We start from the raw sequence: 14363 nt of genomic DNA, 5'->3' as shown, positions 1-14363 counted from the left end.
TTTCAGACTCCTTCACAAAGGCAAAATCAGCTGTTTCCGTGTGTGACCTCTATCAAGATACTCGGGCAGTCCATCAGTGAAATAGCTTTCGGGCAGTTCCGATGAACCATTCATCCCGAGCTCAGTCCTCCCCACCTGTCATCAGTGTCCGGCCCCCATGCCAGTGAACCCAAATGATCCACTCTTATTCTGCTGCTCCATCAACCTGATTTCTAAAGTAGTTCTGACAGGGTGATGGGTATGTTAACGACTTGCCGCGAGGACTGGGCTCCGGTGACTTCTCTCCCCAGACAACATCGATCCTCTATTGTATCCAGTCAATAGACCTTTACAGCAGACTTTGCTGGCGAACAAGTCAGCTTTTTGTGCCTTACAATTTCTGGCTTGTAATACCCTTCAAATGGATTCCCCCATTCGAAGATCCTGCAGGCAAATTCTTATTACTTATTCTGAGCAGCACAGCGTGCTTGCTTTATCTGAAAGGTTATCAGTATTCTTAATGTTGTATCTGAAAATGTTTGAGCTAGTCTGGCCTCCTAGGCATGTTTTCACTACTTCAAAGTACATTTAACCAGAAATGCTATTGGTGACTAAATAAACCCCAGTTTGGATTTTCTAGACCAAAATTAATTTCCATTTTTTGTTTCTAATTGGTACTAATGTCAAAAGCCTAGCGAACAAGCATTTGAAAACTATTTGCTGGCTGCTGGCTGATTTAGGACCCTCCATGTGTTTTTGGATGCGCCCTGTAGCCAGAGGAGAAATAAATCTCTCTATAGACCTTTAGAAAATCATAAATAGAATTATATGGGTTGAGAGAACAAATGTATCATTGCTACTCATACAAAAGGTTTAAAGGGTTTCCAAAACAAAGAAAGATCTCGGGGATTGCAGACACATATTTATGAGAGTAAATCACACATAGAATCATAGGTTTGAAAGGGATCGTAAATATAATCTGGCCCAACATTCTTAATGTTACAAATGAGGAAATTACAAACGCATCCAACCAAATTGGTGTCCTTTTAAATGACATGTTAGTGTGCCCTCAACACCTCTCAGGAAATTTTGTTTTGCTATTTTGTCTGGTGGTATCAGTCCTGCCTCCTGCTCTCATTCACTGACCTTTGTCACTTTCACCAAATCTCCTTTCCAGCTCCAGGAGGCACCAGATCCTTATTAAAATTACCGGCTGTGAATGAGATGCAAGTCTGGTTCCACTATTTACCAGAAGTATAAACTTAGGCAAGACACTTAATTTTTCTGTGCCTCCATTTTCTCATCTGTATAATAGGAACAAGAATTGTAACAATCTCATCTGTTGAGCATTAAATGAGATAGTTCCTGTAAAGCCATAAAGCTCTTACAAAGATGCTTGGCACATACTAAGCGCTCAATAGAGGAGAACTATTGCTGTCATCATCATTATCAACGTGCCCAACTTCTGCTCCCCCTGATATCAGCAGATAATCTCTTCCCCAGTTTACCAAGAGAAGAAAGGTCATCAAATATGAACTCACTCAGATCCTCCTCCCCACTGCCCGTGAGCTCCTGAGCCCAGAAACCTATCGACATCCTGCCTGCCACTCTTTCCTCCCTCGTTTTTTTGGGAATGGGAAGTACTTCACGCTAATCCTTCCATCAGTGTCAGGATCCCATCCGTCTTCTCAGGAGCTGTGTTCCCTCGATTAAATGACCTCTCAATTCAATCTCCAGACTCTGTCTTTTCTTTCACCATCCTCTCAGCCTCTTTCACCTTAAAACACAATCAAAAGCAAACAAACAAACACCAAACTTTCTCTTGAGCCTACATTTGTCTTTTACTAACTCCCTATCTCTTTGCCCTTCCTTGTTGACTTCCCAGTTAAGTTTCTGGAAGAGGAGTCTATGCTTTAGCATCTTTGCATCACCCCTCACCCCACAGCAGTCTGCTTTCTGTCCCCAGCACAACATTAGGCCCTTCTTTCTAGTCCAGCCAGAAAACCTCTCACTACTTTACCCACCACCATTTCTAGCTTCCTCAATCCACCTCTTCTCCTGAGGCTGTTCTCTTCCTCAGGACAAGACATTTACAAGTTTGACTACTTTTCTCCAGGCTGCGAGCTCTGTGGGACCAACAACTATTCCTCATTGGTTTCTTTATCTGAAGCATCCAGCACAGTTCCTTGCACACAGTAATCAATGAAAGTTCAAACTATGAACACATGAATGACCTTCTCAGAAGCATACATTCAATCTCATTAAATGAAACAAACATTTACTGCTCTCCAATCACATGCCAGGCACAGTGGAGGCTAAAGACATTAATAATACACAGCCCCTGCCCTCCAGGAGTTGTTTATCATCCAGTGAGGGAGGAAGAGAAATACAGGACTGATGAACAGACAAGAGATATTGATGGGGGAGGAACAGAGAGAGAACAGGAAAGAGGAGGAAAGAGAGAAGTGGAGCTAAGATAATGTCACACAGGCTAGGGTATTCTTTAGGATGCCAATAGAAGTAAAATACATGCATACTTTTTTTAAAAAAAATCATTTAATCAAACCTAAAAAGAGGTAATATGCCCAAGTCAGTCAAATAAATCATGATTTCACTTCAAGCAAACAGACCATGTTCAGTTCTCTGACACACCTGGTTTTTCATACAGAAAATACATTGAGACCCAGGAACACTGACTGTATACCATATATAGGAATCCATCCATCCACTGACAAGGTAAACAGTCATACTAAATCTCCAAGGGAAGCCTTTTTAAATTTGTGCTTGTGAAGGTACTGTCAGACTCTTAATTTCCCATGTATATTGGGAAGGAAAAAATATACAGAGAGATAGCCATGAAAACAAGTTACTCTTCTGGCTGGAATGATTGATCCTGATTATCACAGGGAAATTGGGCTGCTGCTGCATAACGGGAGAAAGCTGAACTATGTCTGGAACCCAAGGGATTCTGTGGGGCACCTCTTGGTACTTCCATGACCAGTAGTAAAGGTTAATGGAAAGTGTCAACAACCAATAAAAGGCAGGACAACTGAGAATTCAGATCCTTCGGGAATGGAGGTTTGAGTCACTCCTCCAGATGAAGAACCCTAAGTAGCTGAGGTTTGGGCTGAGAGGGAGAAATATGAAATGGGGAAGCAGGAGGCCATACATACAAGTACAGCATGTGACTAATTACAGAAAAGAGGCCTGTAGTAGTTTTTAACATATCTCTTTGCTTGCTACATCTATGTGTTTATTTGTAGAAGCTATTTTCTTTTTTTCTGCTCTTTGTATTTTTATTTAATTTTATATAAAATAAAAGCTGTTGGAAAATAACTTTAGTATCTAGGTAGCAAAATATTCTGTGGTACTTCATCTGAATTTCAGGAAAACTTAATATAACCAGCAATGGATACCATGACTGTTAGGACTTGCATCTCCTCATTCTGGGAAAAGAGTGAGAACATCTTAACTTGTAAGATGTCAGGCTGTATTTTATTAGAGGGAAATGCAGAGTCGTTTTGTTGATGTACAAGAATTCAAATGGGGCTTCCCTGGTGGTGCAGTGGTTGAGAGTCTGCCTGCCAATGCAGGGGATGTGGGTTCGGGCCCTGGTCTGGGAGGATCCCACATGCCGCGGAGCAACTGGGCCCGTGAGCCACAACTGCTGAGCCTGCGCGTCTGGAGCCTGTGCTCCGCAACAAGAAAAGGCCGTGATAGTGAGAGGCCCGCGCACCGCGATGAAGAGTGGCCCCCGCTTGCCGCAACTGGAGAAAGCCCTTGCACTGAAACGAAGACCTAACACAGCCCCCCAAAATTAATTAATTAATTAATTTTTTAAAAAAAAGTGCACTGGTGCATTTCCATTAAAAAAAAAAAGAATTCAAATGTGTGTAGAAAGATGCACAGAAGAGCTGAGTAAACAAAGGAGTGGACTGGACCAGTTATCACTTTACTGTCTCTCAGGGCTAAATTTATCCTTCATTTTTATCTACAAAAATGGATGTGGGCCCTTTAAGTACTCTTCCTTTGCCAGCTGGCTGACTGTTAAGCATTTTCTGTAGGGTGCCGGAGAGACTCTGTAGGAGGAAGGTGTTGCCCATCATGGTTCTAGTGTGCCAGCTCAACTGACTCCGGAAGTGCCCGTGGCTCTTCCAGCACCCAGCCCCTGCCCTGTCAGCACAGTGGGGGTGGCTTCTCCAGCACAGGCAGCTTCTTCAGCATCCAGCTCCTACAGTGCACTGTGGCCAGCAGCACCCATCAGCCAGCAACTTCCCCTGGCATTCCCCCTTGGGCTTTTTTGTAGCAGAGTGCTTCTGGTAAAACACTTCTCCAGAACAGCTTTCTCAAGCATCCTATAGAACAGATTTCTAGCAAGTTCCAGAAAGCAGATTTCCAGCAAGTTTCACTAGGGGTGTACCATGGCAGTCTCTCTGCCATTCAGTGAGCTGTGGCTGTGCTCTAACAAGGTCTGCATCACACCGTTAGTGGGGCTTCCTCTTTGGGTGTTCTATCTCAGCCCTAGGAGTAGTGGATGCTCCTTATTTCTGCCATTCCTGTATTCTTTTGAGTGTTATCTACTTTCTACTAGCCAATCTCTACACCAAATTTGTGTTATAGCTAATGATTCTTTTTAATAAACTTTCCCTGCTCAAGTTACTATGTGTTCCAGGAGCAACGAGCACACCAGCACCCAGATCTTGGTTTCTAAATACCATTCTCCAATGGCTCATTCTAGGACTGAAGCAGGAAAAACACAAAGTGAGCTTGGAGTATCCTACAGTAGCAGAAAGTAAGGAACTGCTCAAAAGACCAAACAAAACAAAACGACCAAACAAAAGGACAATGGCGTGTGAAAAGGACACAGAAGCCACCTAAAAGAACTCCCAGTTGCCAAAGCTGGAACAATTTAAGCAACAAAATAAACAATATAATATTGACTTCTCATGTAACTATATATAAGTCCACACTGATATAAATAAATGATTGATTAAATGGGAGAGAATAAATAAATCTTCCTTATAGAATATGTCCAGATAACATATGTAGATATTCTCCCCCTCAAAACCATGGAGCTTAATTTCTACCCTTCATCCTTGAGGGTAGGCTAGACTTAGTGACGTATTCTCAGAGAAAAAGGAAAAGGAAAAATAGTAACTTTATGTGGAGAAACCTGGCAAACACTACACATCACCAAATGATGAAGGTTAACCGAGTGATGACACCATCAGTGCTGTCATGTGAATATCATCATACCCCTGATACGATATAATGAGACAGGCACTTCAACTCTGTGGTATTTTCATAACCTGTACCCCTAGTCTAGTCATGAGGAAAACACAGACTGGGGGACATTCTGCAGGATATCTGACCAGTTCTCGTCAAGGTTGTCAAGGTTATGAAAAACAAAGACTGAGCAATTGTCACAGACCAGAGGGGACTGGGGAGATGTGAAAATGCAGTGCAGTGCTCAGGACTAGATCCTGGAACAGAAAGAGGACATTAATGGAAAAAATAATAAAATCCAAATAAAGTCTAGAGTTTGTTTAGTAGTAATATACTAGTAAGGAACTAACTGGTAGTGTATTCATGTCAATTTCTTTTGGCAATTAGTTTTGCCAAGCTAATGGTAACTTAACATGTTAAGGGAAAAACTGGATGCAAGTGTATGGAAACTGTCAACTCTCTTTGTAACTCTTCTAAAATTGTTCCAAAATGAAAGGTTTACTCAAAAAAATTATTGCAGTTTCTGTCTCTTGATTGGACCCTGACTAATACAAGGAACTGGTGTCATTAAAAAAGCAATCATTTTCTGGATCTAACATATATTATCAAATATATGCATAACAATAACCAGAGAGGAGGGGGCAGAGAGATAAAAATCCTTGGGAATTAGGCCATTTTAACTCTGCTACTTAGTGGATTACTAGAGTGTGCATTTGCTTCAAGAATTATCTGGCCAAGAGTAACTAAATTACACACCTCCTAATGAGTGATATTAGGGTAACAGCTATAGACAAAACCCAGGTAACAAAATTCAGCACTCTGGCTCAGAATAGCATTTTCTTAGGTGCTTAAAAAAGGTGTCAGAAATGTTTTCTAAGAACATCTTTAAAGCCTTCAGATATCTGTCCACATTTATTTATGCTTCTGTTCATGATAAAGCCAAAACATAAGCTGTGGAGAATAAACTAAAAGTCACCTCAGTATCATCATCCAGGATTGAAAGAACATGTGTTGTCAGAATTCTAGAGGCTTCATTCAAAAGTCAGTCAACTCCGAAATGAAGCAACAATTTGTTTTCTAGAAGGCTTAAATCAGTTCTAGAGAGTCTGAAACCCATCTAGACCTTTTGTTTTGTTTACACACTCTTTAGTCTGATCTCTCAGTTTGAGGTAGGCTGCAGTTCTTAGGGGACAAAGTATGACTGCAATAAAATTATTCCACAGTATTCTGATGCTGAAATTAGTAACAAATCTCATTTCTCAAATGAGGAATATAGCCACTCTTCTCTTTCCCAATGGTTTATACAATAATGTTATTTTTCTTCCAAATGTGTAGGCACAACTGATCTTTAAGTTGGAAAAGTCAATGAAAGCAACAATGCATTTGAGGTCAGTCGGCCAGAAAAATGGACATGAGCCAGATCCCACATCCCAAACATTTTGCCTCAACGGCATGTGAACGAAGTGCTCTCTCTCCTCCTGATCTCTAACAGAAGGCTAACAAAACCTTGCAAGACAGCTACCCATTGGAATGGGGAGCCTGTCGGGGCAGAAAGATGCATGCACGCATGCGCGCGCACGCACACACACACACACACACACACACACACACACACTCCCTGTTTAGGACACGATAAAAAGGCTCTTTCACACGGAATGTTCTATGCACAGACAGCATAAGGACCTCCCCTGAAGATGCTGTTTTAGAGGCAATCAAGAGATCACAAGTCTAAAACAAGTAGTTCTAACAAGATAAAGAGTAATCTCCCCAATTCCAAATGGAAGCAAGTAAAAATTCTTAAAACCAGCTTATCTACATAGCTTGAAGTTCTTTTGGACTAGTTTCAGAAAATTCTTTGGTAGCAGGGAGGACAAAGTTGTGTTGTCACGAGAGTCTGCTAATTTTTAAAACTATTTTTCCCTTTCTCTAAATGTAAACGTTTCATGCATTACAATTTAGTTGCACTTCAATTCCTTCTCACATTTTTCAAGGCAAAACGAAGTATAAAGGAACAGGAAGAGTGCACAATTACACGCACAGCAAGGAGTTAGCCAGAAGACCTAAGTTTTAACTGTGAAATTTAGAAAAGCAACTGTATTACATGACATTCCATCATTTAATCCTCATAATAATGAATACAGGATTTTAAATGCAATCTGCTTATAGTCCAAAACACCATCATTTTACAATTATAATTCTAACATAATGGAGAAAAATTATATACTATATTATGAATTGATTTAATACCTAAATGTTCATGAATTTTCATTTATTACCAATAATTCTCCCCAGTAATCTGAGCAAGTACTTATTATTTGCACCTCAGAATTCAAAGATTAATATGTTAAGCATTGAAAATATCAATTTTACTTCTGCTTTAGAACCAACAAGCGGTAAGTTTTCATCACCAAGAAAATATATTAGATAAACAAACAAGTAAAAACAGACGCAGGAATACAGTAGCTGTGTTACCAAAACTGCCTTACTGAGTTAAGGAATCTAACTTCTGGACCCTACCCTGGAAAATGCATTGATATTCACAGAAGTACCAGAATCAGATGATTGAAATCTTCTTTCCAAGTACCTTTCTTTATACTCTATTCATAACAGTTCTGTGTATAATACATGTAGAGATTTAAAAGAAACAGTATTCGTCAGTTGGATTGGGAATCTACACCACGTTCTGTATTGGGATGAAGAGGGAAACCTGTGGCTCATGTAATCTGCAGACAAGAGGCCCATACAGCAAAAACATCCGGAGACAGACAACAGCAGGTGGAAACTTACCACTGGAGCAGTTGGTCCCACCCCAGCCAGGCTCACACTGACAGGTGTTTGGAGCAATGCAGCGACCATGGACACATTTATCAGCACAATGGGCTGTCAGAGAGAAAAATCAATCAAATAAGGAAAGTTGGCACAAGAAAAAAACCCCAACAACACAGCTGTTTCACATCTCAGTCTCAAGTATCACTTAAAAACAACATGCATGCTTGATAATTTTCTTCAATCCATTCCTCAGCCCTCTTACAGTCCTCTGTGTAACCAAACAATTCCCCTTCTTATTTTGATACCTCCAAATAAATTCCTTCATTTCTACTATATAATTCTACTTCATGCTAAATTAGCAAAGAAGTTTCAAGGAAAATTGCCTAATCCACTTTTTAAAAAAATTATCAGTGACTACCAAATATATCCTCTTTGTTTCAGGAGGAGCGTATATGGATGCACAAACAAACCACAAAGCAAGATCTCAGGACTCCAGGGCGACAAGAGTAGTCTGAAAGGTATTCCCTTTACATAATACCTTCACTAGAAACAATAGTCAAATTTCTTTGTGCACATGTTATTCACAACCGTGACACAGCAGACTTAGATGCCCTTTGTCTGTTGAGGAGAATATTCAAAAAATGTCACCCAGGTCTTTAGGAAATAGTAAATCTCAATTCCTCTTTTGTTAGTGAATATCACTGGTGTGACCCAACCCATGAAAATAAGGGGTATCATTGCAAACATGAGTGGATGAGTAGTCTGATGATTTCCAAAGGAAAGCTCAGTGGGCGGATAGAAAGAGATCCAAAATATGCTGTGTTGAACATCAGCATTATCCTCAACATTAGTGCCACTCAGGTTGGTTAAATCTTCTTTAAAGTACCTGGATATATGAGTAATTGTGAGAACAGCTTGGAAGAGTTTGGATTTCAGATGTTCCAGAATTTCATTTAAGGATGGGATAAGGTATCCTATGCTTTAGAGATAAGTTTTATTAATTCATATCTTATTACAAAAGTAAAACAGGTCTACTGTCCAAACATAAAATACCAATAAGCAAAATAAACCTCTCTCTTAAGGAAAAAAAAAAAAGAGAATCATAATATTTTTCAATTTGCCTTCCCACTTAGTATAATGAGAAAAAAATCTTTCTATGTCATTAAATATTCTTTTGTGTGATTTATATACTGTGTGTAAGTCTATATTGTGCATATATATTTATATATGTTGTATATATATATTTATGTATGTTGTGTATATATGTTTATATATGTTGTGTATATATATGTATATATAGTATAGGATATACATATATAATATATTTTGCTGGACCAAAAAGTGATAATCACTTCTAAGGTTTTTATCAAAAAGATTTAGGCATGAAGAGATATAAATGAAAGGCATTTTAGATGAAGAGAAAGCAGAAGCAAGCAGTAGAAAGAAAAACAAATGGAAATGAGAAGATCTGTTTGGGTGCAGTGTTCTGAGCAATAGCTTTGGAAAGAGAGAGACACTTTGAAAACCAAACTAAGGTGTCAGGACTTTATTCTGAGAATTAGCTGGGAATATTCTAATGAAAGATATAAATTTGTTATAAGAAATAAACTATCAGGTAGGTCACCTGATGAGGACACTGCAACAAAATGAAGTGACCAAAATTTCAGGAAATACACGTTTATGTCCTATTACTAGAATAATTCTTTAGCATCCAGGCAATTTGGTGAGGGGTATCAGGCCAGATGAGCTAGAGATTTTGACACTAGAGTTCCAAGGAGATGCTTAGCAACCTCATAATACTTGATACAATTACGTATTTAATTATAATGAGAAGCAAAATCTGCCTGTAACATATGAACACACTGCCCTACAACATGTTGACTTCTGCTGCCAGGTTAAGTCGACATGTGCTAATCTCAGGGTTCAGTGCCTCCAGCCATTTCTATGCATGTTTGATATTGCAGATGGGTCATTCATTCAAAAGGCCATAGCTCTGTACTGTTATTTCTTAAAATTTAGCTATACATGTATAAGCCAGCAAAATACCATAACTAGAGTATGCAAGGTTCAACTAAATGCCACAGAAGGCCCAGTTCTAATTGTGTAGGGCATGTTCTGGACCCTGTATCACACTGTTTTATGGTAGCCAGGACACCCCCATCTTACAGAGAGTGCTGGCACCCATTGTAAATACGTAAATTTGACCGTGCTTGGTCTAACTTGTCTTTTGTACTGATGGCATCTATGCTTGCAACATACTGTTAGTGATCAGCCTTCAGACATCAAATTCCCAATTTATCCTGCATCAAGATACTAAAACTATTTAAAATTCTGTTTGTATATTTTGAGAAGTTTTAAAAATCAGATACTAGATCTCTTTAATATGAAACCAGAGTTTTCTGATAGTGTGCACCTAAAAGAAAACACAGAAATTGGATATGATGGTTGATGAAAAGAAGTATCATTCATATCCTCAAATTTCAAATTTTTCTGTTTATTTAAAATACTCTTGTTGGTCTCACCCATTAATTTTACACTAAGAAAATGTTACAAATGTTAACTTATAAGGTATATCTATATTAATAAAACACTACTTTGTCTTTATATCTTAGGCATCTACACATAATTTCATTTGACAGAAAAATCAGTTCCACTATTTGAAACTTGGAAAATCTCTGGGTTCCCAGGACACTGGATTGGATGACAGCAACCTGGGGTTTCCTATCTACAAAGAGCGGGTGGCCAGGAGAGGAAGGTTTTGGGGGGTGTTCCATGGGAAGGTCTCAATTTGCTCCTCCCCTTTTTTCTGTCTCCTTTCATTTTCTCACTCCTTATCTTCCTTTTCACCTTCTTTTACTACACATCTTTCTCTCCCCTAAACTACTTCCTTGATATGCACAGTCACCATACAGAATGCAGATTAAACTGTGGTTTTAGTTGTAGTTGTGTTGGCTCTTAGCCCCTGAGTAACCCCAAAAGATTTCCACTGTACCCACCTGAATCAACCAGAAAGAAAGGTAAGACAGAGCAAACAGGTCTAGAACCTTTCCTCCAATATCAAGATGGCCTTTACTAAAATGGGTAAAGAAATGCATGATAAGCTAAACCTGGGTCCCAGAAGATTAGGAATCAGAATTGCTTATGCTTGGATACCAATTGATTGTTTTTTGTTACTCTTGTTTTGTTGATTACAAAAAAGGATATTAAGTGAATTTCTATATGTAAAAATCAAAGGAGATCTGCTTCAAAATGCTTTGAGATTGCTGAATAATCATACGAATACTCTCATGTTTGATTCCTGATGATATGAACTTTGTGTTTTATGAAATAAACACCAAGAAGTCCAGTCAACTGTAATAGATGGAAAAAAATCCTATCATGGTAATTTTAAAATCTAGATTATTTCTATGAAAATCTTGAAATAATAACATTTGGCTAAAGTCTGAAGCAAAACGTAAATAGATAGTTAGCAGAAAACAAATTAGTCTGTAAGTTAATTAGGAATTGGAAGGGGCAATCTGCTTTCCTAATGATGTTTTTTCTTAATTAAAGCCAGAGTCAAAGGAATCAACTTGAAGCATTGAAGCCTAAAGTCAAATAATGATCTAAGTAATGGAAAATATTATTGGTACAGATTCTCAAAGGAAAGAACATGAAATTCTCCTGCCATGGTGCAGAATCTCCACATGACATTAGACTGTCACACAAGTGCCATCTGTGTTCCATGCCCTATCCCACAGCTTGGGACTCTCCACATTTAGCAGCAGCTCTCACCAAGCACCCACAAGACCAGTGGGAGCAAAGAGAGACAGCAGAGGAGAAGAGAGCGAGCTAGAAAACTCTGTGTTCTCTGATGTCCCAACTCTCCAAGTTGCAGTAACACTAACCATGGCATATGTGGTGACAAACACAGAGCCTGCCTCTAGGAAACTGACTGAGCTAGATCCCTACCCTAGCTTCATCTTTCCTCTTTTAGCCTCAAATGCCACCTACTCTGGGTGCTGAGTTTTATGACTAACAAACTCCACGTGAGAACCCAAGGTGGGTTAAAGACATGAATTTGTCATATAGAAAATTCCAAAGTCAGCTGGAAACGAGAAAGGGAACAGAGGTCTCCTGTAGCAAATGTTCAATAGCTTAGATTTCAAGGACAAGCACAAAAGAACTATCCTAAATATGGCTTTCTCATCCATGGAAACTGTCATTTTATTCCCTATCCTATTCTTATTTTTAAAAGGGCAATTAAAACCAGGAAAATGCTAGCAAAGACAATCTATCCAATATGATTCTTTTTCACATCTCTCTTTAAGAAAATCATTAATATCACATTCTGAGTTTTCAGTAATCTTTTATAGAGACCAGATGTAAGCTGAATATGTGGACCCATACTTGGTACATCGCTGCAGACACATCAAGTTGCAAGGAGCAGCCAAGGTATCTTCTCCCTCAAGAACTGGGCGGCAAGAGACACTGATGAGAAGAACATGCCACATCTATGAATTGAAAGCTGTGGACAGCCTGTCTGCCTGATGGACAGGTGAGGACTGACCCGATGACCCTGGAATCTTCTCTAATTAGGCTCCTATTTCAGCCTTAGCTCCTAAATCCCATTACCAGTGACATGGATCTCATTCCTTTCACTTGTAAATATTTGCCTTTAATACTGAGAGCTACTAACTATACTCAATAGTTTTCTCTTCTGCCATATACATTTCCCTTTGGATTTACACCTAGAGTATGGCAGAAAGGTGAAAGTAAGAGTGGGCAGACTAAAGACTCCTTTAAACCAATTGTATCTCTAAACACAGTACCTACTGTGTCCTAGAGGATATATTATAATCAATGCATTTAAGTTAATTTGAAAAATGTTTCCATGATCAAAGTATCTCTTGAAAATAACTGTCGATTAGAAACACACACCTTCCACCTAATCCATCTTTCCCCAGAAGTCTTTTATCTTGATGTCATGAATAAAGAGCAAAAGTGACAAATCTTATTTTTGCTCATATTTTATTCGGAGTTGCTACAGAGGAACATAGATTTTTAGAGTTAAAGGTGCCTTTACTGAATGTCATTTCCGCATTTTTCAGGCAAGAAAATGGGGATTGGGAAAATGAAATGATTTTCCCAATATTTGCAGCTGGCATTAGAGGCAGAAGTAGGAGTGAACCCAGGTGCCTGAATCCCAGTGGACCAAAACTTCTGATGAGTTTTGATGGCAGTGGGGAGGCAGGAGGGAAAAGGATGGTAGTAGCTGTGCTGGGTCAGATATTAGGGCAGATGTACTGGACAACTGCGAGTCGGGAGTTAGAAGATTCAAAGGAGGAAGAGAAAGAAAGCAGAGAGTTGACTCCTAAGATAAACTTTACCCACTACATACTTTTGTTTGAGGCCAATTACATGCAAAGTCTTTACAAAAATCTAATTGCTACTACAGTATTCACTACAGACAGGAATCATTTTGTTTTCATATTTGCAGACATTACATTGTAGCCTACCTTATTGTGTTTGTTTATAAAAAGGAAGAGAATTCCCTTTTCCTTCAATTTAATATTTACTGAGGTAGCAGGCACATTACTAGGCACTACTATGGATACAAAGATGGCAGACCGGGAACTCTTAGTCTGCAGAGGAGGTCAAATACAGGCTCCACAAAACCTAACTGCAGAGCAGAATGCAGATGTAATACAGAATTATGAACAAATACTCTGAACCATAGTCAACAATTCCATTTATATGAAAAGTCTAAATAGGCAAAACTACAGAGACAGAAAGTGTATTAGTGGTTGTCTAGGGCTGGGAGGGACTGAGGGTGAATGTCGGGTGATGGCTAATGGATACAGGGTTTTATTGAGGAAATAAAAATACTCTAAAGTTGATTGTGTGCTGATTGTACAACTCTGTAAATATGCTTTAAAAACCCCACTGAATTATACACATTAAATAGCTGAATTGTATGGTATGTGAATTACATCTCAAAAAGTCATCATAAAAATACTGTGGCAGCTGAGGAAAGAGAGCAATTGATTCCAACTAGAGTGAGATCAAGGAGGGTCTCAGGAAAGAGAGAACATCTGAGCTGAGGAAGTAGACACCTTTGTAATAAAGCTGCAGGAAAGAGGTGCCAAAAGCAGCTGCCTCATACTCCATCCTCTTTTCATCCCATCCCCAAGGTTACATAACCCACTGCATAGGGTCAGGGGCTCTCACCCCACAGCCACCAGTGGTCCATATATGTGATGTGCATAGATTGCTGATCAGTCATGGAGAGTGAGAAAACACTGGAAGTCTAGAAAGTTGCACTTGGTAAATGTATTTTTAAAAATCCACATCTAAAATTCCTTTCCTTCCATTCTTGATGGAGCTTTCATGGCTGTGAAGGACAAGTA

The 14363-nt window shown here is 39.1% G+C and overlaps 1 protein-coding gene across 5 annotated transcripts in view; it reads right to left on the bottom strand.

The window, feature by feature from the left end:
- MEGF10 (multiple EGF like domains 10) overlaps positions 1-14363 on the bottom strand; it is a 157503-nt gene that overhangs the window by 75886 nt on the left and 67254 nt on the right. For all 5 annotated transcript variants that reach the window (XM_057541529.1, XM_057541528.1, XM_057541527.1 and 2 more), the window contains one exon: positions 7993-8085. In XM_057541529.1, the coding sequence (XP_057397512.1) occupies positions 7993-8085 (93 nt within the window). The remainder of the gene's footprint in view (positions 1-7992; positions 8086-14363) is intronic.

This window comes from Balaenoptera acutorostrata, chromosome 2, assembly GCF_949987535.1.
Source record: "Balaenoptera acutorostrata chromosome 2, mBalAcu1.1, whole genome shotgun sequence".
In the NCBI taxonomy this organism is placed as follows: Eukaryota; Metazoa; Chordata; class Mammalia; order Artiodactyla; family Balaenopteridae; genus Balaenoptera; species Balaenoptera acutorostrata.
The sequence above is the reverse complement of the archived record's forward strand: the minus strand, read 5'-3'. Positions and strand labels throughout refer to the sequence as shown.